Source organism: Castor canadensis, chromosome 7 (assembly GCF_047511655.1).
Source record: "Castor canadensis chromosome 7, mCasCan1.hap1v2, whole genome shotgun sequence".
In the NCBI taxonomy this organism is placed as follows: Eukaryota; Metazoa; Chordata; class Mammalia; order Rodentia; family Castoridae; genus Castor; species Castor canadensis.
Window position 1 is genome coordinate 75,534,361 of NC_133392.1, and position 27,521 is coordinate 75,561,881.

Genomic DNA, 27,521 nt, shown 5'->3' on the forward strand with positions numbered 1-27,521 from the left:
ATGATCCATGAGAGAAGGGAAATAAATGTTATAATCTCTGCAGATGCCTCAGCATACCATGGGCTGGCAGTTTGCAGATTGTGTTAGAGAGGAGGAACCCAAATAGAGCCCAGGAAAGTTTGGAGAAGTCAAAGCAGCTAGAATTTGTTGAGCAGAAAACCAGTATGGAGGAAATTGCACAGAAATCTGTATAAGTAAGAGATCTCTTGAATTCCACAGAAGGATTCGCTAGAATGTTTGATTGAATATTCTGCATGTGCAAATTGTGAAACTTTAATTCTAGGGAAAGTTGCACTGGATCAATTTGCTGAACAATTCTAAGAGCTTATTCAGGGAATATTTATGTTCCACTAAGCATAGTGGAGAGACTTTCATATATGGGACATTGACTAGGAGTAGACTTAAAAATTAGCCATAAACTTGGCTGACACAGTGGCTCAAGTGGTAAAGTGCCTGCCTGGCAAGTGTGCGGCCCTGAGTTCAAACTCCAGTACCACTAAATAAATAAATAAACAAATGAACAAACAAATAAAATAAGCCATAAACTAAGCCTCTAAACACATCTGACAAAGCAAAATTTGAAAGGATCAGTAGTGATTGTGTGCCAAAACAAAGTCTAACACTCTTTAAAAAAAAGAATGCAGTAAAATCAGCACCCAACTAAAATGCTCAGCATCAAAAATAAATTTACTAGGCATCCAAATAAAAGCAAGAAAATGATACATCAGCAGAAGAAAAAGCAGTCAGTAAAAAAAAGGTCTGGAAAGCAGAATAATCAGAAGTAATTTTGATGTTTGAGTTATCAGACAAGTGTGTTAAAAAAGCTATTTTAAGTGTATTCCATATATTGAAGAAAGTAGAAGATATGACTATGATAGCTAAAAAGACATAAAGATAATACCTAGAGAGGGAAATAGTAGTATATGAAATAACAAAAACAAAACTAGGTAAGAGTAGTAGCAGATGAGACACTGCAGAAAAAAGATTATTGAACTTGAAGATACAGCAGTGGAACTTATCCAAAATGAGCACAAAGAGAAAAAAAGACTAGAAAAAAAATTAACAGAGCATCATTAATCTCCTAGAAAATATCAGTTGTCTAATGTGTGTTTAATTGGGGTCCCAGAAAAGAAATGGAGTATGGATAGAAAAATTATTTGAAGAAATACAAACTAAAAAATTTTCAAATTTAGGGCTGCAGGCATGACTAAGTAGTAGCACTCCTGCCTAGCAAACAAGGCCCAGCATGCAAACCCCAGTACTGCCAGAAAAAAATCCAAATCTGGTGAAAACTGTAAGACCTCAGATCCATGAAATTCAATGAACTCCAAGTGGAACAAACATAAACATAATCATATAGGGACATAGTAATCAAATTGCTGAAGCCCAGTAATACAAGGCAATTATTGAATGTAGTGGGAGAAAATGCATTGCTTACAGAGGAGCAAAGCTTAGTGTTACGGAATGAATATTGTTCTCACAGAATTCTTTAGTTGAAATACTAACTCCCAATGTAATAAAATTAGAGAGCGGCCTCTAATTTTATTAGAGGTGGGTTGGTTAGGAGATAATTTTATGAGAGGTGGGTTGGTTAGGAGAGTAGAGACCTCATGAATAGAATTGGTGCCCTTATAAAAGGGACCCCTGAGATTTCTATTGCAATGAGAAGTTTGTAACCTGGAAAAGAGCCTTCAGCAGAACCTGACCCTGATCTCAGACTTCTAGCCTCTGAAACTATGAGAAATAAGTTTCTGTTTTTTCAGGTCACCCAGTCTATGGCATTTTGTTATAGCAGTCCTAAGACACTAAGATAACAAGCTATGCAAGCCAGAAGACAACGTTGCAATCTCTTCAATGTACCGAAAGAAAAGTAAAAGCTGTCAGTTTAGAGTTCTATAATCAGGAAAAATAACTGTAAAAATAATTTTTTCAGGCTAACAAAAATAAAAGAATTTATTGTCAGCAAATCTGAGCTGTACAAAATGTTAAAGGAAGTTTTTAGGTAGAAGCAGATTGATACCAGAAGGGAAGTTGAATGTAACTGAATAGAACCAGAAATGGGAACGGTGTGGGTTCTCCATTTGTAATCTCTAAGAATAATTGATTGTACAATGGAAAAATAGCTACAGCATATTTGGGGGTTTAGAATATTTCATATAAATATAAATATGTATAATATTATAGGCAGATGGTTCCTGACTTATGATGGTCTGATTTATGATTTTTTTGCTTTACGATGGTATGAAGGTGATAGCATTCAGTAGAAATTATACTTTGAATTTTGAATTTGATCTTTTCCTGAACTGGCAGCCTTTGGTTCCAATGTTCTCTGGTGATGCTAGGCAAGGGTAGCTCATGGTCAGCCACGCAGTTATGAGACTAAACAATGGTAGTCTGCAGTGCACTGTGTTGCTCAACTTGCATGTTCAGTAGACTAAATCTACTTAGTGCATTTTTTGGGTGGTGCTGGGATTCGAACTCAGGGCCTCATGCTTGCTAAACAGACATTCTAGCACTGAGCCATGCTCCTAGCCCTTGAATGCACTTTTATGTGTAACAAAATAATTTATTCCTTTAATGTCATCTAAGTCCCTGTTAGATTTTTCCTGACTCTCAAAAATACCTTTCTTACTGATGGAAGCAGAATCCAAACATGACATTTGGTTCATCTGTTAGATCTCCTTTACTTGAAACAGCCTTCACCTGCTTGTTTTTGTTCCATGCCACTTCTTTACTGAAGAAACTAGGCCATTTGTCCTGTCAGATATCCCACAATCTGATTTTACTTCCATGTGATGTCAATATGTTCTTTTATTCCTTGTATTTCCTATAAACTGACTTGATGAGATTTGCTTTTATCTTTATTTTTGAAAAGGGGGCATCTCACTAGGTTGCCCAAGCTGGTGTTGAGCTCCTGGGCTCCCAAGCAGCTAGTCCTACAGGTGTGTGCCAACTTACTCAGCTCTTGTTTTTGTTTGTGTTTTATTATTTTTTTAAATTGTTTTTGTTTTTGGAGATAGGTTCTTACTGTGTAGCACAGGATACCTTGAACTTTCTACTTACTTGCCTCAAACTCCTGAATCTGTGATTACAGGTGTGTACCACCATGCCTGGCTTTGTTTTTATTTATTTATTTTTGTGTGTGTTGAACTCAGGGTCTCCACTTTGTAGGCAGGCACTCTACCATTTGAGTCACTCTGCCAGCCTCTTTTTGTTTTGTTTTGTTTTGTTTCTTTGTTTTTTTTTTTAATTTTTCTTTTATTATTCATATGTGCATACAAGGCTTGGTTCATTTCTCCCCCCTGCCCCCACCCCCTCCCTTACCACCCACTCCGCCCCCTCCCTCTCCCCCCCCAATACCCAGCAGAAACTATTTTGCCCTTATTTCTAATTTTGTTGTAGAGAGAGTATAAGCAATAATAGGAAGGAACAAGGGTTTTTGCTGGTTGAGATAAGGATAGCTATACAGGGCATTGACTCACATTGATTTCCTGTGCGTGGGTGTTACCTTCTAGGTTAATTCTTTTTGATCTAACCTTTTCTCTAGTACCTGTTCCCCTTTTCCTATTGTCTGCCAGCCTCTTTTGTGTGTTGGATATTTTCTAGAGAGGGTCTCACAAACGATTTGCCCAGATGGCTTTAAACTGTGGTCCTCCTAATCTTTGCCTCCTGGGTAGCTAGGATTATAGGCTTGAGCCTCTGGCGCTCAGCTTTTTTATGTTTTTAAATAAGCACATAGTCCAAAGTCAGTGTTAGGTTCTGAATTGACACTTAAGTAAGCATGTGGTTTAAGTTGCAATTTTCCTACTAGACAATTAATGAACAATTTCTGTGACTGTGATTGTTAGCTGTTTCCTAAGAATTTAGGAATTAGTCTTTTTTGTATAATTCTCCTTTTTAAAAATAACAACTAGGCTTGTATTTCAAGAGATTTGGGAGCATTCAATTTTTCTCCCACAGCCCTGAACATAAAGAAATGCCTTGCAGAAATAGCTTGTGTATGAGTTTGTTCAGGCTACTGTAACAAAGTAGTGACTTAAACTACAGACATGTATTATATCACAGTTCTGGGGACCAGAGTCTGAGATCAAGGTGTTTGCAAGGTGGTGAAAGATCTGTTTCAGCATTAAATGCATTTTTGACTGAATGGTAGCTTCAGATTAGGATCAGTTTGTCAGTATGTAGCCGTTTGGTAAATCAAGGAACATCTGTATTACACACATATATATCATACATATTATATATCATACATTTTACATATAAATGTTTCTTCATATATTTTTATATTATATGTGAATGTGCATATAACTATATGTAAATTATAACAAAAGTAACACAAAGAATGGTTGAAGGAAAATGGAAGATGCTGTTGCAAGGTTCCTTAATTAGGCTAAGTGGTATAGTGTTATTTGAAGATTATCTGTTAAATTTGAAATCCTACAGCAATGGTTAAAAAATGGCTAAAAAATAGTACAATGCAGAAGTGATATAAGTGGTGTTTAGAGGGAAACTTAGAAAGGTGACAAATCAATGGTTTAAACAAGGAGTCAACAGATTTTGGCAAGTAGGCCAAATCCAGCACGTTATTTGTTCTGTTATGACTTGTGACTTAAGAATGGTTCTTATATATTAAAATGGTTCAAGGAGAATAAAAAACAAAATAATATTTTATGACGTAAAAATAATTGGAATTTAATAAAGTTTTATTGGAATGTAACTGTGCTCACTTATGTACTGTCTATGGTGCTATCTCATAGAATAACTGTAACAAATTGTATGGCTTGCAAAGCCTAAAATATTTATTATCTGGCCCTTTGCAGAATATGCTGATCAGCGGTGGCTGTGACACCTACAGGTATTAAAATAATAATAATGTGGTTACATGTTTCACTTTCAGTACCCCTATTCAACATTAAATTAGTGGTCCTAGACAGCATAAAATACCAAGAGAGAAAGAAAAAAGGTGAGGTATAAAAACTGAAGAAGTAAAATTCTTATTTTTGTATGGCATGATTGTATATATAAAAACCCTATAGAATATGTAAAAAAACAATTTTAATAGGTGAATTTAGCAAAGCAGTAAACAAAAATCATTTGTAGTTCTCTGAAATAGCATTGAACAATTTGTAAGCTGAAATAAGAGTTGTTTCCAATGGCTTTTAAAATGGTAATTACCTATAAATAAATCTAAGAATGTGTTCTCAATGCTGAAAAGTCTAAAACATTGCTAAAGTATGTTATAAAAAAAGACCTAGAGAAATGGTGATGTACTATATTCATAAATTGGAAGACTCAGCATTGTTAAAATAGAATTCTCTCTAAATTGTTCTGTAGATTTAGTACAGTTTTCATTAACATCTTAGTAGGCTTTGTTTGAAGAAATAAACAAGCTGATTTTATAAACTTGTCAAAATGCAAAGTGCTAAGAATGTCATACAGTTTACGAAGACAAAGTCAGAGGTGTTTTGTTTAGTGATGTGAGGATTTTCTTTAAAGCTGCAGTAAACAAGATAGTGTGGTCTTGGCCTAAGAGGTTGGTGGAACATAGTGGAGAACTCAGAAACAGATTCACAATTTTTTTTCCTCACCTCAGTGCTGAGTTAATCCAAGGGGAGAAAGAAAAAGCCATTCTAACTCCATTTGTGTGTGGGAAACAATGAACTCCTACTCCTCACTGTATATGCAGAAACTAGTGCAATGGATCATATTCCTAAAATGCAGACACAAAAATTATGAGATTTCTGTATTATCTCTGCTGTGTAACAGTTGCACCATGCTTAGTGGCTTAATGCAGTAGCATTTATTACACTGAAGTTAATTTGTAGAGAACTCAGGAGGAGCTTAGCCAGAGGCTTATGGTCTTATATGGGACTGCAGTCATCTGAAGGCTGGACTGGGGACTGGAGAACCCCATACAGCATCATTCATGTCCCACAGCTGCTGACCAGAGGCCTCAGCTCTTCACTGACTGTTGGCAGGAGAACTCTGTTCTTTACCACAAAAACCTGTCCATAGGGCTATATGAGTGCCCTTAGGACTTGGCAATTGGCTTTCCTGAGAATGAATGATCCCAGAGTAAGAGCAAGGAGGAAGCTGCAGTGCTTTTTTATGACAAAGTCTTGGATGGCACACAGTGTCACTTTGTTCAGTTCTGTTCATTACTCAATGTTGGTTCAAGGGTAGAGGAATTAGATCTTACCTCTACCCTATCACTCCCTTTTTTAGTTGAGGTTTTGCTTTGTTGCCTAGGCTATTCCCAAACTCTTAGGCTCAGGGGATCCCCCTGCCTTAGCCTCCTGAATAACTGCAACTACAGGCATGTGCTACACCAGCAATAGCCTTGCCTCTCAAAGGGAGGAGTGTCAAAGAATATGTGGAGCATGTGTGTGTGTGTTTGTGTGTGTGCATATGTGTGTTATGCTAGGGATGGAACCCAGGGCCTCACATATGCCAGGCAAGCACTCTAGCACTGAGTTATGAGTAGATAAGCAAAGAATAGGGAAAAAATATATCCGGCACATTGATCTGTTTTGGCATTTATATCTGAAGTATGTAAAGAAATGCAATAACCCAATAGCAAAGTGAGGAAAAGATATGAACAGACATTCCAAAAGAGGTTTTACTGATGACAAGTAAACATTTGCAAGGTTACTCCATATTTCTTATTATGCAAGGAAATTAAACTCACAATGAGATACCATTTCACAGTCTTTACAATGGTTAACAAGAGAGATTGACAACATCAAATGTTGAGGATTATGTAATGCAAGTGGAGCTTCTACATGGTTGGCAAGTATGTAAAATGGTATAGGTACATAGCAGAATTATCCAGTGATTTAGCAATTTCACTTTTAGATACTTAAATTAACACATACATTCACAAAACTATGAACTCAAGAATCCTCTTAGGACTCTGGGTATGCCTCAGGTGGAGTAGACTGGGTCTTGACTTAAGAGTCTACTCTGCCAAAAAGAATGTTGCTAGCAGTCTTATTTCATAATAGAAAAATTGGAAAAACTGAAATATCTACCTATAGGATATGAATAAACAAATTGTGGTATATTCACACAAAAGATTGCTACTAAGTAATAAAAGGTACCAAATCACTGATAGTTGCAACAGACAAGTAACTATAAATCATAAAAGCATATGTTAAGAAAAATGAATGACATAAATGAGCATACACTGTATGATTTATATGAAGTCCCCCAAAAGATGAAACTGTTCTATAGTTACAGAAATTAGAAAATAGGAGGAAAGAAACTGAGGGACTTCGTGAAGTTTGTAGAAATGTCCTATGTCTTGTTTTGGGTGATAGCTGCCTGGGAGAGAATAATTTGTCAGTAGTTATTGAACAGAAGAACATTTAGGACCTGTGCATATTATTGAATGTTTAACTTTACCTTAAATATAAAAACCTAGTAAGTAAGAGTGTGGGGGATGTGTGGAGATGAGAATAAGCAAAGGAATTGGCAGGCAGACCCCTGCGCCCACCTTGTGAGATCATGGTTACTTGTCTTCAAGCTCAACCCTTGCATAGTTGGGAAGGGGAGTAAAATAAAGTGATATTGTAGGAGGGCTTTTTTTTTTAGATTTTTTTTTTTTTGTGGCGGTACTAGGGTTTGAACTCAGGGCCTCATGCTTGCAAGGCAGATGCTCTACCACTGGAGCCACTCCACCAGCTCAATTTTGAAGTTTTCCTTCAACCTTCCTTAGGAAGGGTTACCTTGACAAGTTGGTTCTTAGACATGACTCATCTGGCTTTCTGTGACATTTTCTAGTAATGCTGGATTCAAAAAGGTTTATTCCATTGTTTGCTGCTTCATTACCCAGACCTGTCAGCTTGACCCTCTTTTTTCCCTTAGTTACCAAACAGGCTGATTTCTCTTTCCTACTCGTTTAATTCTTTTTCTCTGTCTTGAGACTCTTAAATGTGTATTATGGTTTTAGGCATAATTTAACCTTATTTTGATTATTATTTCATTACTATTTAACTTTGTGTGTGTGTGTGTGTGTGTGTGTGTGTGTGTGTGTGTGTGTGTGTTTGTGTGTGTGTGTGTGTGAGTGTGTGTGTGTTTTACTGGTGGTTGAACCCAGGGCCTCACCCTTGCTAGGGTAAGTGCTCTACCACTTGACCTAACCCTTATTTAAACATTTCAACAGGAAAACTGAACAGAAAGTTTCCCTTTATTGCTTAAGTTGCTCTTACTTCTCATGTTTCTGAGAAAATGTATTAAGATGCAATCTTCAAAGATAGAACATTTGCTCATCTATGCATATAGTTCTTAACTAAGGTGACTATATAATTATCTCCAAACTGAGACACTTTGAAGAGAACCCAGGACACTGGCAGTATACTTAAATTAGGGTTGTTGTGGGGAAATCTAAATGTATGGTCACCTTATTTGTAAGGCAAGCAAAAAAAAAAAAAAGCTAGATTAAGGCTCACTTACAGTTTAAATCTTTGGACTTTGTTGGGAGAAAGCAAATACTCTAAAAAGGGAGAGGGAGAATTCCCACTTTATTGCAAACAGGATACAGAGGCTTACCTGCACTGCACTAATCTTAGGCACCTGGGGTGATAAGAGGGCGGTGATAAAAATGTGATTACTGGTATCTTACTTGAATACTAAAGACAACTGCAAAGGAAATCAGTGCTTAGGAAAGAAGATGTGAAAAAATCAGTTGTCTATTCACAGTTTTGTTTGTTTGTTTGTTTTGGTGCTGGGGATGGAACCCAGGGCCTCATGCATGATAGGCAAGTATTCTACTACTGAGCTACATCCCAGCCCTCACAGGTTGATTCAGTAGCCTTTATTTCAGGCACAAGATGCAGAGTGATAGCTTTAAACTTTAGTTGCTTTTGTTCTTCAGCTACAAATAATACACACACACACATTTTTAAAAGTCTTTTCACAAGTAATGAAAGTGTGAAATTGTTCTATCATTTTAAATAGCAACTCAGAACCAGCATCTAATAACCATTGGTGATTTTTAAGAGTAGAGTTCAGTCCAAATGTGCATAGTATATGGTTTATTAGCACTTAGTGTTACTTGTTAGCGCACGTGAATTGAGATAACAAATTGGGTTGGTTAACTGAAGTTAAAGAATAAAAAAACCAAACCTTTTTACCACCATCAAACCTCAATCAGTGCATATTTTTATTTTTCTAGTGTTACAAATAAATAATACTGCTTTGAAAATCCTTGTAGCTTAAGCTGTGAGAATGTGTATGATGTTTTTCTTCCTGTTAAATTCCTAGAAGTAGGTGTGGAGACATGGCTCAGGTGGTGAGACCTTGAGTTCAAACTGCAGTACTGCAAAAAAAAAAAAAAAAAAAAAAGTATAAATTCCTAGAAGTGTAATTAAGGGGCCAAAAGGATGCAAAATTTTAAGACTTCATGGTTTTGTTTTTTCTTTTTTTTTTTTTAAATGGCAATACTAGGGAGTGGGACGGTTTGAACTCAGGGCCTCAGGCTTGCTAGGCAGGTGCCTCTATCACTTGAGCCATGTCCCCAGCAGATATAATATTAAGACTTTTGACATACATTTTCATATATTGCCCTACAGAAATGTTCTACTAGTTTAAATTTCTACCAATATACCTTTTTAACAAATCTTCTAGTTTGATAGGTAGAAAATGTTTTCTCATTAATTTGTAAATTTTTCTTTCACTTTGTCAAGGGGACAAATGTGTACTTTTTTTCTATAATATTTACCTGCTTATTTCCCTAACCTATTTTTCTGTAACTTTGAGTGCCTGTATATAAATGTCTGCACACTCCTCATATATTAGTGATGTTAATCTACATGTAGTTTAAATTCACTTTCTTTTCATTTTTGCAAATAACTAGGAAAATGCAAATAAAACAGTATGAAGTACCTCTGTACCCTTATTAGCAAAATTACCTTTTAAGATGCTAACAAGTTGTAGAATGACTGGTACCCTCAGGTATTATTTGTGGCATTATAAACTGTCCAGTTCTTTTGCAGGCAACAATATAATAAGTATTAGCTATAAATGTACATATCTAGTAATTTCCTATCTGAGAGTTTATCATAAAATAATTGAAGTGGTGCTAAATACACTAATTAATTTATTGCAGCAGCATCTACAATAGTAAGTTAGAAATCAGTTAATAAATTAGAGATCATGGTTAGCTAAATTAGATCCATCATTAAGGTAGCATTAAAAATGAATAGGAAGATTATAAATTGGCATAAAAAGTGTAGCCATATGTGGATTGAAGCAGAATACAAGATTATTTCAATTTTATCATTGCCCTGTGTAAAAATTCATGTAAATACAAAAACATGCAAGAAGTACAATGGTTTGTGTGTGTCACCAAGTATGTTTGTGTGGTTTCCTGAGTTTAAGACCACAGAAAGCTAGAGTTTATTGAGAGTTACTCTGTGTCAGCTCGTAGCACCGTGAGATAAGAATTGATGTTATTCTTTATTAATAGACAAAACACCTTAATTCTCATTTGACAGATAAATAAGTTTAACTTAATATTACGGATATTTCAAATATGTACAGCAGTAGAAAGAACAGTAAAATGAATCCCATGTAACTATCACCTGGGTTCAACACTTTCCAGTTTGTATTTTTAGTAAGTTGCAGAGTAAGGATTTGAACTCATATCTCTCTTATTCTAAAACACATGTTTTAGTTATGATCTTCACTGCTGCCTTTTCATTTTTTCAGTTGATGCTGTCGAGTAATCTTACGATTGCTTGATATTTTGGTGAAATACACATGAAAAGGGTTCATAATGATGATTACCCCTTATAGTAGTGGAGTTTTTCTGGTTGGTTATGAGGTAGAGAAAGCACTGTCATTTAACCACATGTAGTTTGTAACGAGCAGTTTTTGGTTGCAGTGCTTGGCAAAGACAAAAACCTGCTGATACAGTTCCTCATGTTTTATAAATCTTTGACCCATTCACCAGACTCTGACCACTCTAATGATAAAGCATTATGTTGTATTGGTCTTTCTGAGTGGTGGCTTTTGCAGATTGAGAAATTGTATAATTATTAACTGTGGTAATGGATATGTACTTGCAGGTTTCATCTGGTATCGTAATGAGCTTTAACCCTCTGAGCACATCCAAAACTCATTAGTTGTTCATGACTTAACTCTTTTTTTTTTTTTTTTGGCAGTACTGAGACTTGAAGTCAGGACCTCATGCTTGCTAGCAGGTGCTGTACCACCTGAACCACTCTACCAGCAATGAATGACTTAACTCTTGTTATGTAATTTTGCTATGATAAATATTTCATTTTCCCTTGCTCTCATCATTCTCCATTCCCCTACTCACACACTCTTAATCCCTACAAATGATAGCACTTAGTAGTAATATTCTTTAGTATAAATTTTTTAATTACATATTTTTGAATAGTCAGGGCTAGTTTCTACTTAATTTTTGGAGGGGTGGAATCCCACATTTAAAAGGGATATTTTTTGAGACAAATAGTGAAGGCATACTGAAGAAACTGTTGTGTATAAATAACATTGTGCCTTACACAGTTTTGTTTCTTATCGGACATTACTTGTTCTGGGAAATTTCTCTGAAATCTCAAGAGTGCTTTGTGTTACCCCTGTATGCACCACCATCTTTCCCTGCCAAAAGGAAAGGGGGCTTTGTATTTTGTTTTTGATTCTTCTGTCAAATGTAGTGATGCTAGAAATACAGATCTATAGTTTGGTATAGAGTTGACTCAGTAAAGCATAATTAGCAATGTAGTAGTTAAATGAAGGGGATTGGATGCAGTTCTCTAGAGATGTGTGAAATGAAGAGATGGCCTAAGGAGGAAAAGAAAGAGAAAGAAAAATCCGAGTAGTAAAAGAACTAGTTAGGATAGAGCAGTGTTCTAGAAACTAAGAGTTTCACAATTGGAGGGTGAAGTACTGTGAGTCCTTATTTGGCAATTTGGACTTTGTTATTATTATTAATAGAGATAGGAAGTGAAAGTCAGGTTTCAGGACATTTAGGAGAAAATGGTAAGTGAGGACACAGAAGCAGGGAGTGTCTTACACTTTTTAAACATTTTAGAGATTGCTGACAGCAAGTCTGATCCTTGGGTAAGTCAATTAGGACAACTTTCCCAGGCCCTGTGTTGGGTTGGGGAGTAGGGACGATTCCTGGTTTGAATTGTACTATTTTTTCCTGAACAATATTAAAATTGAGCATCAAAATTCTATGATTAGCCATAGTCCTAAAAGCCATTGAAAAATGCAGATAATGAGTAATCCTATTTTCATGGTGCTGACCCAGGCTTCTCCCTTCCAGAGATACCTCAGATCTCTATTTTATAATTGTCATTTTGTGTCTCCTGTTAGACTATAAGCCCTTGTTATTGTTGAATTCCAAGTACCCAGTATAATGCCCTGCAGATAGTGTTGAGTATTTGTTATGTGAATGATTGAATGAATAAACCAATAAATATTTGTCTTTTAAAACCCAAAATAATTCCATTTTGGTGGTCTCACAGAATTAACAAAGTAGAATGTTCGAGGAAAGAATTGATAAACAATTTCAAATGGCAACAAGATAAGGACTGAAAACTGATCTTTGGATTTTTCTATTAGGTCATTAGTTTTCATACATAGAAAAATTGTTGGAATAGAAGCCATATTTAAGTGAGTTGAAGAAAAATGAGATATTAGAACAGAGAAACAACATAGGAGAAATTTCTTGCGCTTTTTATTTTGTTTTTAAAGATTTAAAGCTAAAGGGAAGAAACCATCTTTGGAGAAGAAATCCGAAGATTTGAGTGAGGAGACTTCATTATCATTGGTTACTTTTATGCACCTGATTTGTACATATCTCAGTATTCCCACCAATACATCTCAATAATACATTTCTTCCTTCTTCTCTTGGTTTTGATATGTTTTCAACTTGAAGGTCTTTGTTGTGCTATTTGGGGACTCCTAGTGGTGAATCTAATAATGGCATATACATAGCAAAACAAATTAGAGATGTTATTAGCTCAGTTATTCTTTTTTTTTTCTTTTTCTTTTATTATTCATATGTGCATACAAGGCTTGGTTCATTTCTCCCCCCTGCCCCCATCCCCTCCCTTACCACCCACTCCGCCCCCTCCCTCTCCCCCCCACCCCCTCAATACCCAGCAGAAACTATTTTGCCCTTATTTCTAATTTTGTTGTAGAGAGAGTATATAGCTCAGTTATTCTTAATGCTAGGTTATTCTTTCTATGAGGAATAAATGAAGGTGGGATATATGGTAATTATAGTATTGCTTAGTTCTTCTTTGACTTTCAGTGAGTTGTAACTTGACACCTAAAATTATTGTAATTTATCTCCTTAGCAATAATTCCCTATATAAGCTGTTTGGAAATTGCAGTATGTTTATTTTAGCTACTAATACTTTAACAGCTACTGTCATTGTTCTAATTCTTATACTGAAATGTTGGATATAGGGCTATTATTATATAACTACTGGTACATTAGACTCAATTTGAAGATTGTGAAAGAAATACCTGGATTACCAAACAAAACAGAATTGACATTATGAAAATAATACACATAATTGTTCTCCCAACTAAACTTTTAAAATACAGTATTATTGCTGGCTGCTAGAGGTTCACACCTGCAATCCCAGTCACTTGGAGGCAGAGACCAGGAGGACTGCGGTTCAAGGCCAACTTGAGCAAATAGTTTGTGAGATCCTGCTTCAAAAATACCCATCACAAAAAAGGGTTGGTGGAGTGGCTCACATGGTAAACTGCCTGCCTAGGATGTGCAAGGCCCTAAATTCAAACTCCAGTACCACCAAATAAGTAAGTAAAGTGTAGATTATTAAGAATCATAATCTTTTTTGTTGTTTAATTAATTAAGTTTTTGACAGTACAGGGGTTTGCACACAAGGCCTTATATTTGCCAGACAGGCTGTCTAACAGTTGACTCATACCCCCAGCCTTTGTTGCTTTGGTTGTTTTTGAGACAGGGTTTCCCATTTATGCCTGGGCCTGTCTGGACCATGATCCTCCTATTTGTGCTTTTTTAAAAAATGTTTTTATTAGTTTATGATAGTTATATAGGGGGTTTTGTTGTGAGGTTTCCATATATACATATATTGTACCCTGGTTTGGTTCATCCCAATATGCATTTTTCTGGTACTGGGGTTTGAACTCAGGGCCTCACACTTGCTAGGCAGGTACTCTACTATTTGAGCCGCTCCACCAGCCCAAGGTGTAAGCTCTTTTTTTTTTTTTTTCTTTTTTCATTTATTCATATGTACATACATTGTTTGGGTCATTTCTCCCCCCTGCAAGGTGTGAGCTCTTAATCCCAGCATTTGGGAGGCAGAGGCAGGAGGACTGAGAGTTTGAAGTTACCCTGAAGCTAAATTGCAAGTTCAAGGTCAGCTGAGCACATAGCAAAACCCTATCTCAAAACAACAAAAACCAACAAAAAGATGCATATATGTTGATTTGTGTCTCTTGTTCCTTTATTTTTGCTGAAATACAGTAATAGAACTCTGAATATTTCATGCTTTATCCATTGTCTTCTTTACAGACTTTTAGGTTGTTATTAATTTTTTGCATATAATGTCTCCCATGATCACTCTTGTATGTGTTTTCTTGTGAATATATGTGTAACAGTTTACCATAGCAAAAACTTGTTTTGTTGGAATGTGTCTCCTCAGTTTTGTTGTATTTTACCAAATTGTTCTTCAAAGTGCTGTGCTAAACTGGCATTTTTGTAGCAATTTCCCCAACCTTGAGTTTTGTCAGACTGTTTAAAACTTTTCCCAGTCCTGTAAGTATAATATACTGACTTCTTAAAAAGAAGCCAGTCTTTTTAAGCCTTTATTAAGAAAAGTCATCTTTTTTTTTTTTTGCAGTACTGGGATTTGAACTCAGGGCCTCATGCTTGCTAGGCAGGCACTTTATCACTTGAATCACTATGACAGTCCTCTTTGTTAACAAAAGTCAGTTTCTTTTTCTCTCTTCCTCCCTCCTTCTTTCCATCCCCTCCCCCATCACCAAACCCAGGGTTTGATGGAGGGTTATTTGCCTTATAACTGACTATAGCTCTAGGATATTTCAAACATGCCCCAAAGTAGATTGATCACTACAGTGGATTGCTATGTGTCTTATCACCCTGCCTCAATAATTACCAAGATATAACTATGCCGGTTTCATCTCACTCCCTCCCCCTTCTATAATTCTGAAGAAATCTGAGGTGTCACGCATTTTATCTGCAAACACTCCAGCACATAACTCTTCTAACATAGCCTCAATAACCTTGTCCCACTAAAAAATAACAATGATCCTCTAATGTTACCTAATAGCAATCAATGTTTCAGTTTTTCCAGTTTCCTATAATACTTCTACATTTATTTGTCCATATCAGGATCTAAATAAAGAACCATACATTGCAATTGGCCTCAATCTATCCAACTCTCTTTTACAACATCTATACTATTATTTCTTTATTTTTTGGTGAGACTGTGGTTTGAACTCAGGGTTTGCAAAGCAGGTGCTGCACACTTGAACCACACCTCCAGTCCATTTTGCTCTGGTTGTTTTTTGGAGATAGGGTATCGCAAATTGTTTGCCTGGGCTGACTGCAACCTCGATCTTCTCAATCTCTGCCTCCCGAGTAGCTAGGATTGTAGGATTACACTCAGCTCTGTAGCATCTATCTTGATGTCAGCAACCATTAATGATAATTACCTAAAAGATCCATTAATTCATGAGGAGTTACAAAATGATGATAGTCTATCATTCCTTTTCTGATTATAGCTGAATACCTGTTTAAAGAGTGATTTCTTCTCAACACATAGTTGGTTATCTTGAGATACTGTTAGTGTAGAAAGGATAGATTTTCTTTCCTCTCATTCATCAGCTTTATTTATTTGTTTTCTTTTGAGTGAGAATCTTTGTATATAGCCCAGGCTGGCCTTAAACTCAAGGTCCTTCTGCCTCCAACTCATAAGTATTGGGAATACAGGTATGTGCTTACCACATCTGGCCCAATTTATCACCTTTAAAGACAACCAGTCCCTTTTGTATTCTGTAAAAGTCACCACTGAGTGAGCTTGCTTAATTATCTTTATGTACTCATGGACTTAAACATATTTGATTGTGATTATACATATGTGATGTGCTTATATTTATTTTCATTATTGATGCACAAATTGCCCATTTTTAGCCAGTGGAAACTTCTTTAAGTTAGCTCCTGAGTTCTTTTGATACTATCCTAATAGTCTTTGATAGCTTTGTGTTGTGTTCTGATGTGATGAGATGTTTCAGGTTCATTTGTGTATTTTCTGCCCAAACCTGGATTTAGTCATTTCTCTAAGAAGTCCTAGTTACATAGCTACTTTCTGCCTAGGTTATACCAAAATTCCAGACTTCCAAAAGGAAAACAAGTATTCAAGTCTTCAGTATTCAGGTATAGGAGATGAGAACTAAAATCATGGGGAAAAATATAACAACATGTTTGTATGTTAGTGCTCCACTACAGAGAAAAATCTGTGATGTAGGAGAGAAGGGAGAATTTTTATAGCCTGAATAGGAATGTGGGACTTCTATACACTTGTATAGAAGTGTGGATATTCAGCTACAGTAACAGGAAGGTAGGCAGAGTGTATGGATCACAGAGCTGGATTGGTAGATGTGTTGTTGAGCTTGTGAATGAAAATAAGTAACATGGCCACCTGCTGTGCATGAAGATAAGACAGGAAATGCTGGAGATTTAAGAGTGAAAAGGTATCAGAGTCATCTTGAAGAGTTAACGGGTGAGGAAGGACAGGATTGCTGGGTTCATGTTGATATTAGTGGTAATGAATTTAAAATGAGACCAGTTTTCAGATGATTATGTATTTTTTCTTCTAGTTAGTCAGAGTAGATGATGATTCAACCAGAGATTGAGTTTAGCTGCTCACGTGCCTTACAGGACTTAACAGTGGGGTAAGAGATAAACGATAGGGAATGATTACAATAGACCATAGAACTTCAGTTGAGGGAAGTGAAGAGTGATGCCATAGAAAATGTAGTGTGACCAACGCATTCCTTGCAGACCTACGTGGTCAAAGAACTGTTGGAATTGTGCATCTAAAGCGAGTAAGTTGGAAGGTAGGAGAATGTAGTCAGAGTTGAAAACTCAATGGTGAAATAAGAAGGGGTATTGTAGTTATTGATAATGGTATTGTATGTGATTATGGAAATGAATGACTGAGATAAGGTGGAAAATAAAGTGAACCAAGGAGAGGAAGTCAAAGAGCCACGAGAACAGGTTATAGGAAGAATCATCCACATTGATACTGGTGTTAGTTATAATCAGGCGATCAGATTTCAAAGAGGTAACAATGAGCAAATCTTTAAGAAACGATTAGAGTGGCTGAGGACTATAGCTATCTTGTTCCTCATAACTAGAGCCATAAATACACAATTTTAAATTCATTGCCACTAATCTCTACATGTAACCTAATAATCCTGGTCTTTCCTACCCATTCACTCTTCAAGATAACTTTTTAATGCATTTTTACTCTTTAAATCTCCATAGTATGGGCTTTTCATGGTTTGATGCCTACTTTTGTTTTCACACTGGACCTTGTATTCTAAACCACTGCCCTTAACATAGGTTAGGGTTTCTTATAACTCTGCTGTTTTACAGGTCCTATTTGTTACTTGAAATGCTCGTAACTACAACCGTAGCGATACTCTTCCCCAGTAGCTGGTTACCATTTCCTGTTTTTAGCTTATAGTATTGATTATTTTGTTTGTTTGTTTGTTTGCGGTACTGGGGCTTGAACTCAGGGCCTTTGCCTTGAGTCACTCCACCATCCCTGTTTTTTTGAAGGGTTTTTCAAGATAGGGTCTCATGGAACTCTTTGCCAGGCTGGCTTCAACTGCGACCCTCCTGGTCTATGCCTCCTGAGTAGCTAGGATTACAGGCATGAGCTACTGGCACTAAGCTTTATTTTGAAATTACTATATTCACTATTTCTCTCTTTAAAGCAAAAAACAAAAAAAAACCAGGCCCAGAACCTTATTTGGTTTTTGCTCCTATAGCCCTATAAAAATGTTTTCAGTGAATTCTAGGAATAGAGTTGTTTAAAGTCAATTATGAATATACTAACTTTTTTTTTGTTATGATTCTTGTCCGAGTGCCATAATTTTTTTTTTTTTGTGGTACTGGGGTTTGAACTCAGAGCTTCATGCTTGCAAAGCACACGGTCTGTAGCTTGAGCCACACTTCCAATCCATTTTGCTCTGGTTATTTTTGGAAATGAGGTCTTGCAAACTATTTGTTTATGCTGGCTTCAAACTGTGGTCCTCCTAATCCTCCCAAGTAGCTATGATTACAAGTGGAGCCACCAGCACCTGGTTCAATAATAATAAATTTAAAAAGCTTAAGTGAATGGTGGAGGCATGGCTGAAGCAATAGAGTGCCTGCCTTGCAAGCACAAAGCCCTGAGATCAAACCCCAGTTCTGCCAAAAAAAAAGAAAGAAAAAGGTTTAAATGATGATGAGTTTCTTCTTTATCTAAATATTATAAAATGATTATTACCAATCTATATTGTAGAGAAAATGAAAACTACAGACAAAATTACTGATTGTACTAATGGATTGGAATGAAGATAATGAATACAATCACTTGTACATTTCAAAGAAAGCCTTACTTTTTTATACTCATTGCCTTCCAGTTTGTGTCTTCTGCCTTTGTTTGGGAATTGAGTTCACAGTTGAAGGAATGGAACCCAAAATTTATTGAGATATGTGGAGTAAAAAAACAGGTAATTTAAAGGGGACTATGATAAAATTAAATGAATACCTCCCCCAATTTTAACTAAATTGTTATTTAAATGGAGCAATAGTTTACAAAATGAGATATGAACATACTAAAAATTTATTTATTAGTTTGATGTTTAGCTTTTCTTCTGAGAGTCTTGAGATGAAAATTTTTTGATGACTATTTTGATTTATGATTTCTTGTGTATTTGTAAATTTTGTAATTAAATGGCATACCCAAAGCAATCATCTCTGTTAATTATGTTTTTGATTCATATTTTATACTATAGTTTATTTTGGTACATTATTAAATTAACATATGCAAATCTGACAAAAATTAATTTTGAATTTTTCATTTTTATTAGAAATTATGAGTGGAGGATCTCAAGTCCACATTTTTTGGGGCGCCCCAGTTGGTCCACTGAAAATCTCAGAATCACAGGGAACAACTTCCTTAATGTCCACTGCTGACCCCTGGAAAAAAATCCAGCTTCTGTACAGTCAACAGTCTTTGTACCTTAAGGATGATAACCACAAACTCCAAAATCTGGAAGATTGTCAAGTCCCAGAAGCTGCTGACTTTCCAGACCTTCTTAGTGGTCATTTTTTAGCGACATCTGTGAATAGATCTGTTCAGTTGAAAGATGACTATATACATTCTACTTCTGAGATACAGAATATAAAATCCCAGAAAACTCACATCTCAGAGCTGAGTGATGTGACTGACTCTAATGTGCAAATGTGTGGGTTTAAGGACAGAGTTCAGCATTTACCTGAAGAAGAAAAGGATCAAAAGCTTCCATGGGAAAATAAGAAAATTACAGGTGAACAGCCTAAGAATCAGTCAAATGTATGTGGTCAAAACTTTCAAACAAACTCCTTTCAGCTAGATCATAAATGTGTGGCCCATAGTGCTGAACAAATTAACATACGGCCAGAAACTATAGAAACAAAGCATGTGCCAATAGAACATCATGCAATACAAAACCGATGTCTGGAGTTCTTTCCCTCTGACACAGTGGATGAACCAACGTCTGAAGGAGCAATCAGGGAGGTCTCAAACTTGGAAGTGTCTACTGACACTGAATTTCTCAGCATAATGACCTCCAGCCAGGTTGCTTTTTTAGCTCAAAAGAAGGATAAGGGGAAGGATTCTGTAAATAAAGGAACCATACGTATGGAGATTGAGCCAAAGTCAGGTCATGGGGACATAAGGATAACTGAAAATAATTCGACTCAACCTAATGATGATTTTGCAGAAGGATGTGAAAGTGAACAAAACCAAGCTTATTCCCTAGAGCTTTTTAGCCCTATTTGTCCTGAAGCAAAAAGTAGCCACCTTCACATAAATCCTAAAAAAGGTCTTGAAGAAAATATAGAATCTCAAGAACTTTTCAGTTCTGAAGGTAAAATGCCACCAAATGAGGTATGTATTGAGTCGTGTAACTCAGGAATACTGTGTTCACAGCTAAATACCTTCTACCAAAGTGCTGTTAAACAAAGTTGGACCTCCAAAGATAAATTGGATCATTCCAAAGCTCTGCCTGAAGTCCTCCCAGCACCTAAGAAACTGAAGTTGGGTTCCGATGCAAGGGTGTCGGCCATAGCAATGCATCAGAGAAACATGCATCAATTTAAAGGAATTAAAAAAATATCATTAATAAAAAATTGTTATTCTAAAGATCAGAAGTATAACTGTTTAGTTATGGTGCTAACTCCATGTCATGTGAAAGAAATAAACATAAAATCCAGATCAAACTCTGGCTCTAAAGTGCCTTTAGCAACAATTACAGTAATCGATCAATCAAAACTTAAGAAGAAAGTTGTTCTGTGGAGGACTGCAGCATTTTGGGCACTTACAGTGTTTCTTGGAGATATAGTTTTACTCACAGGTGAGTTCATTAAGGTTTAGTGGCAGCTTATTTTACAAAGCTGTGGTTTTCTGTTTGTTGTCTCTCATTTTTAAGTCTTTGAGAACTTTCTTTTTTTTTATTTTTTTATTTTATTTATTTATTTTATTTTTTTATTATTCATATGTGCATACAAGGCTTGGGTCATTTCTCCCCCCTGCCCCCACCCCCTCCCTTACCACCCACTCCGCCCCCTCCCTCTCCCCCCCACCCCCTCAATACCCAGCAGAAACTATTTTGCCCTTATTTCTAATTTTGTTGTAGAGAGAGTATAAGCAATAATAGGAAGGAACAAGGGTTTTTGCTGGTTGAGATAAGGATAGCTGTACAGGGCATTGACTCACATTGATTTCCTGTGTGTGTGTGTGTTACCTTCTAGGTTAATTCTTTTTGATCTAACCTTTTCTCTAGTTCCTGGTCCCCTTTTCCTATTGGCCTCAGTTGCTTTTATGGTATCTGCTTTAGTTTCTCTGCATTAAGGGCAACAAATGCTAGCTAATTTTTTAGGTGTCTTACCTATCCTCACCCCTCCCTTATATGCTCTCGCTTTTATCCCTCATACACTGTTGGTGGGAATGTAAACTAGTACAACCACTCTGGAAAAAAATTTGGAGGCTACTTAAACAGCTAGACATTGATCTATCATTTGATCCAGCAATACCACTCTTGGGGATATACCCAAAAGACTGTGACACAGGTTACTCCAGAGGCACCTGCACACCCATGTTTATTGCGGCACTATTCACAATAGCCAAGTTATGGGAACAGCCAAGATGCCCCACCACTGACGAATGGATTAAGAAAATGTGGTATATATACACAATGGAATTTTATGCAGCCATGAAGAAGAACGAAATGTTATCATTCGCTGGTAAATGGATGGAATTGGAGAACATCATTCTGAGTGATGTTAGCCTGGCCCAAAAGACCAAAAATCGTATGTTCTCCCTCATATTGGACATTAGATCAAGGGCAAACACAACAATGGGATTGGACTTTGAGCACATGATAAAAGTGAGAACTCTTTCTTTATCCTCTGAGCCCAGCATGATTGAACCCCTGTAGCATTTGTGTTGATCTCCTTCCTGCTGCCTATTACCCTGCCCATTGCCATTTCTGGACCTTTCTTCTCTCCTTAGTTATATACTACCTTTCCATTAATTTTTTCCTCTGAGAAGCCTTCCCTGGTTGTTCCTCTTTTTCACTCACCATGTAACTGTTCAGGTCATATTATTGGTCTCCTTTCATTGTTTTATGGTTTTGTCTATGTATGTCTTATATTTAACCTTTTACTTTAACTACGTTAGCATTCTTATGATGAAAGGATAGCATTTCTGCTGTGTTATTGCTAGTAACAATGTGTATATTATATTCTTGCTGAAGGAATATAGATTTTGATGGTATTTTTTATTATTAAAATTAATCACATTTGGAAATATGGAAAAATAACCCTCCTGGTATTATATTCAATTTCATGTGAACACTAATAGAGTTTTGGAGTGGTATATTTCTGTTATTTTCTTTATGTTCACATATAGAGGGATATTTTTATTGGGAACTTACTTTGTATCAGACCTTGTTTTAGATATACTTTATGTATATATCTCATTATAATAGCTGTATGAGAAAGATACTGTTTATTTTCCCAGTTTTTCAGTTGAGGAAACTAAAGCCCAGAAAAATAACCTGTACAATGTCACACATCTAGGAAATGGCAAAGCCATGATTTCACCTAGACTCCAAAATATATAGTTTTACTATATAGTTATAATTTTATTCTGATTTTTCATGTAACATAAGTAATCTAACATTTTGTTACATGTTCTTTGTTGATTTTAAATTAATGCACAGTGTATTAGAGCCAGGAGAAAGTTGATTTTGAGTTTAATAACCTATCTAAGAAAGGACGTGACTGATGGAGCAAGTCCGAGGCCCTAAGTTCAACTCCCAGTACCACCAAAGAAAGGATGTGATAGAGAAGAGGTAGGTAAGTACAGGTTAGCCTTAGCTTAGGAAGAGACAACTTCAGTGCACTGCACACAATACGAATCATATTAAAGGGTTTGCAGGCGGGTTGGGAACCTTAGTAAATGTGCCCTGGTGTTCCTCTAGGATTGCCATGCACAGTCTCTAATAAAATAGGTAAACACAGGATTTTAACAAACACTATTTTTATGTTATTGTATTATTGTTGGAGAGTCAGTTCATCTAACTCCTGACTCCTTGCTCATTGAATACCTCTTTGCTTGCAATTTGTCTCCCAGTTGTAGAACTGTTTACAAGGTGAGAACGGGCTGGGGATGTATCTCAAGTGGTAGAGGACCTGCCTAGTAGATGTATGACCCTGAGTTCAAACCCTAGTGCCACCAAAAAACAAACATACAAGCAAGGTGAGAACAGACTGCAATGTTGTTCTTTGGCAGTTAATATACCTCATTATTAGTGAAAAAAAAATGCATTCAGTGTGTGAGCCTTCCTAGATGCCTTTTTTCTAGTGTCTGTACAGTTATTTACAACTAGGTAACGTTCTATCAGTGATCTTTACTGAAACTTATTTTCCTATTACAGGACAGTTAGATTATTTCTATGAACACTTTTAAAATAATCAGCTTTTTGTGTTTTGCCTTATTTCCTTAGGGAAAAAGTATCCAGTTTACTCTTTTCCTTTGTGTGAAACAAATGGAAATAGTAAGGAAAAAAAGAAATGTATCTATACTTTTCCATTGTTTTGAATTAGTAGTAACTCAGTGGTAGAGCACTTACTTAGCATGTGCAAGGATCTGGGTTCAGTCCCCAGTAAAACACACACACACACACACACACACACACACACACACACACTCTTCTTTAAGTAGTAAATTTTATTTACATAGAAATTTGAGTGGTATCCCATTTTAATTAATAACATCCATTTGTACATTTTATATATCTTGGATAGGTTATACTATTGTTACAGGCCTCAACTGAAAGATTCTGTGTAATTAAAAAATTCAATTAGCAGACATGTTCCAGAGCATATTCCATCTAGTGACATGGTAGACTTTTAGCAATAGAGTGACGAGATGCTCTAAATATGGATTGTCTAAGGGTGTATACTGACCCTCTTTGGGCAGGACCTGGGATTTAACCTTGGGAAACCACAGTGTTTAAGGAACAGACTTAAAAGGGGGAGCTAAGAGCTGGGGCAGCTCCAGTCCATGGGGTGGGAAGACCTGTTAGGAAAGGAATGTGTGGTGTAAAAAAGTAGCAGTGGCAAAGCAGTAGGCAGCTTTTAAAAGGCAGAGTCAGCTGGTAGGGGTTAAAAACAAAGGGTGGAAATGGAGAGACAGCATGACCCCAGTTTTTGGTTTATCTGACTACTATAGTACTCACAAGTGAGAAGAGTAATATGGAAGAAAAAGCAGGTTTGTATAATTCAATTTGGGGAACAAACTGAATATCCAGGTGGGAATGTTCTTTAGGTAGTTGTAGATAAAAGGTCTTGAAGCTGAGGGTAGAATTTAGAATATAAATTTGGAAGTCATCTCTTGAAATTCATGCGTCTTTATTTTCTTTCTGTTCATCTCCAAATTATTTTGCTACTGTTAATATTTTTATACTACTGACACTTTGTACAATGATTATATCCTGTTTGGGAGTTATTCTCCTGAACCCCGCTTACAACCTACAGTTTTTGCTATATCTAGAATTATTTCAACCTCTTGGTGTGTTTACTTCCACTAAACGATTCTTCTTTATCCATTTTGGATCATATAGCTCTTTCTTTCCCATTGGAAAATGTTTCCTACCCCCAAAGCATTTTACTTAACATCTATAGAAGATTATCACCGTGTTGTTTAGGGGAAAACAATCAGGTTCTTTAAAAACTGCCTTATATTCATGTATATTCAGCAGAAGGGACCAATGCACTCTGAATATTATTGCTCATCTAGGCATGCTGCTTTGGTACCACTACATTGCTTCCTGATCTTAAAATGTTTATTTTTAATTTATCAGAACTATACATTAGAACAAGTTTTCTTATATAAATGGAACTTTCTCTGTAGAGCAGTGAGCTTCCATATTGACATAATTTGAATAAGTAGAAGCAGTTGGGTTTTTTCTCCCTTATATACAGATAGACCTAGGTTCAACATTTTGGATTTGCTATTTTGTCATTTTGTGTCTCTAGGCAGGTCATTTAACCTATCTGACTTTTAGTTGCCTGCCATGTGGGAGGTGTGCATACTATTTTTCTATGATTGGTAAATAAAGCAGAGTATAAAGGAATTTATGGCCTGACTAGAATCTTATTTTCCTCTGTAGATGTTACTATTCATGAGGATCAGTGGGTTGGTGAGACAGTACTCCAATCAACATTTACCAGCCAGTTACTAAACCTTGGGAATTATTCATCTGTCCAGCCTGAAGAATGTAAGATATTTTGAATGTATTAATTTTTTATATTTAAAGTACAGATGATCCCTGATTTAGGATGTTTCAACTTTAATGTTAGTGCAAAAGCAGTATTCACATACTTTAGTTCTTCAATTTTGATCTTCTCTGGGATAGTGATATACAGTAGCAGTGCTTGCAGTGCTGGGGATTGGTAGGAGCCACAGCTCCCAGTCAGCCACCTGACTACAAGGGAAGACAGTGGAGATTTTCCAGTGTGTTGTGCTGCTAAGCTGGAATATGCGGTAGGTCAGGTATGTTAAATAATATTTTTAATTTATACTGAGATTATTGGGACATCACCCCATTGTAAATTTAGGAGTATCTATATTTAAATTATATTGGGAATGATAAGAGTTAAAATTGTTGTGGTATTTTCTAAATAATTATTTTCATTAATAAGAATGAAAATGAATTTAAAATGAACTTGTACATTGAAAATCACATTTATTTTATGTGGTTCATGTTTCATTTTATTATTATTCTATAATAGTAGTCCTTAACCTTTTAGGAAATCATAGATCTCTTTCGGATGCTTTGGACCATTTCTACAGAAAAATGGATGTACATAGTTAGACAAAAATTTTGTTTATAATTCTAAGCCATTCCAAAGACTTCTGAAGTTCATCTTTGTAATTTCTGAGCCTCTGATTAAGAATTCTTGAAGTAATAAAAAAATTTATTGGCCTAATAGATAGCTGTGGTTTGAATCCTTGTTTTTCTACCCCTGCTAGGAAAAACTACCTTCCTTCTCTGGTGACCATTTTATTCTTCTTTAAAATAAGCTTCTGAGTAGAGAAACTAGCAGCTCTATTTCTTCAGGAAAGAGAAAACAAAGTAAGGCAAATAGTATAAACTGGTCTCTAGAATCAAATAGACAAGGCAGGATTTGAATGCTAACCCTAGTACTTCCCAAGTCTTTGTCTTTAGGCAAGTTATTTAACCTCACTGTATCCCTGGCTCCTCATCTGTGAAGTTAAAATAAAAATACATACCTTGTCAGGTTGTTGTAAAGATTGATTGAGAGAAAAAAAAAACAACAAGGAGTTAAACCTGCACATAACATAATAACAATATGGGAGAAGTAATGTTAGCAAAATTTGTTGGATAGAATACTGAAATAATGTAATAGAAAATACCTAGGGAAACATTCTGATTATGTAAGAGGTTAACTGGAATAATGGGAAAGTTACATGACATATTTGGAAGATAGAGCATTGAATTCCAGCCTTGGAATTCTCCAAAGACAGAGTAAGCAAAAAAGAGTAACAGCAATTAGAACAACTGTGTGGAAAAGGCCAGGTTTCACTGTATCCTGGGGTAGCTTGTCAGCAGAAATCAGCCCAACATATTTTCATAAAACAACTAAAACAGTTCTTCTATAATGTATGTACTTTTTATGCGTTGACATTGTTGTAGGCACTGTGCTGTACTGTGTGGTAGGGGTTCAGTGGTGCCTTGCCCTGATGGAGCTGACATTCTTGTGGAGAAGACATAGCAAAAAAAAAAAAAAAAAAGACATATAAATAAGATATTTAAAGATGATATTGAATGCTATGAAGGGAAGAAAGGCCTAAAATAGAAAATGTCATTGGTTCTATCTGGGAAGGGTTGGTCATGGAGTTGGAATCAGAAAGAAAGTTATTACAATCACTGAAGTTGAGTGATGTTGGGAGGCCAGAGGAGGGAAAGAGAAATGAGTAGATTTGAGATATAGTTGTCAGTAGAGTTCGTAAGGATTTTCTGATGGTGTGGATTCAGGAATGGGGAGAAAGGAGTAATCTACTGCTAATGCATTTCTAGTTTAAACAAACTGGGTAGCCTTCATTGGGAAAGATTGAGAGGGAGTGGGTATGTGGGTGCAATTAAGGGTTCTGTTTGGGCATTTAAATTTGAGAAATCTTTGAGGCTTCCAGGTAGAGATCTTGTATAGGAATTAGAAACAAAGTCCAAGACTCAAGAGGACAGGTTTAAAATTAGGATACACATTGTAAAGTTATTGGCATACAGATAATATTTATTTATTTCACTTAAAAGCTATTTTTGTAATAAATATTTTGTTCATAAAGTTCTATGAACCCTTTGTCCAGCTTCCCCTAATGGTGACATCTTATGTAATTTTAGTATAGTATCAATACCAGGAAATCAACATTGGTATAATACTGTTAATTGGACTGTAGACCTTATTTGGTTTTTACATATACTAATCTCTGTGTATGTAGCTCTTTCATTGAGTCGGTATAAATTTGTATTCCATCACAAAAGAACTCCCTGTGCCATTTCTGTATAGCTGCAACCTTTCCCTACAGTCCCTATCCCTGTTCCTGCCAATTTGTCTTCCATCTCAACAGGTCTGTTATTTTGAGAATGTTATGTAAATGGAATCATGCTACGCAAATGTAATC

General features: G+C 36.1%; 1 protein-coding gene across 11 annotated transcripts in view; it reads left to right on the plus strand.

The window, feature by feature from the left end:
* Shld2 (shieldin complex subunit 2) overlaps positions 1-27,521 on the plus strand; it is an 89,291-nt gene that overhangs the window by 33,723 nt on the left and 28,047 nt on the right. For 4 of the 11 annotated variants that reach the window (XM_074079351.1, XM_074079342.1, XM_074079341.1 and 1 more), the window contains 2 exons: positions 19,138-20,664; positions 24,988-25,095. In XM_074079351.1, the coding sequence (XP_073935452.1) occupies positions 19,143-20,664; positions 24,988-25,095 (1,630 nt within the window). In that variant the 5' untranslated portion in view covers positions 19,138-19,142. Of the gene's footprint in view, positions 1-4,820; positions 4,856-11,165; positions 11,254-11,314; positions 12,088-13,170; positions 13,807-18,687; positions 18,778-19,137; positions 20,665-24,987; positions 25,096-27,521 lie in introns of those variants that run through there. The other 7 variants (XM_074079347.1, XM_074079344.1, XM_074079350.1 and 4 more) reach the window with 5 other exon arrangements.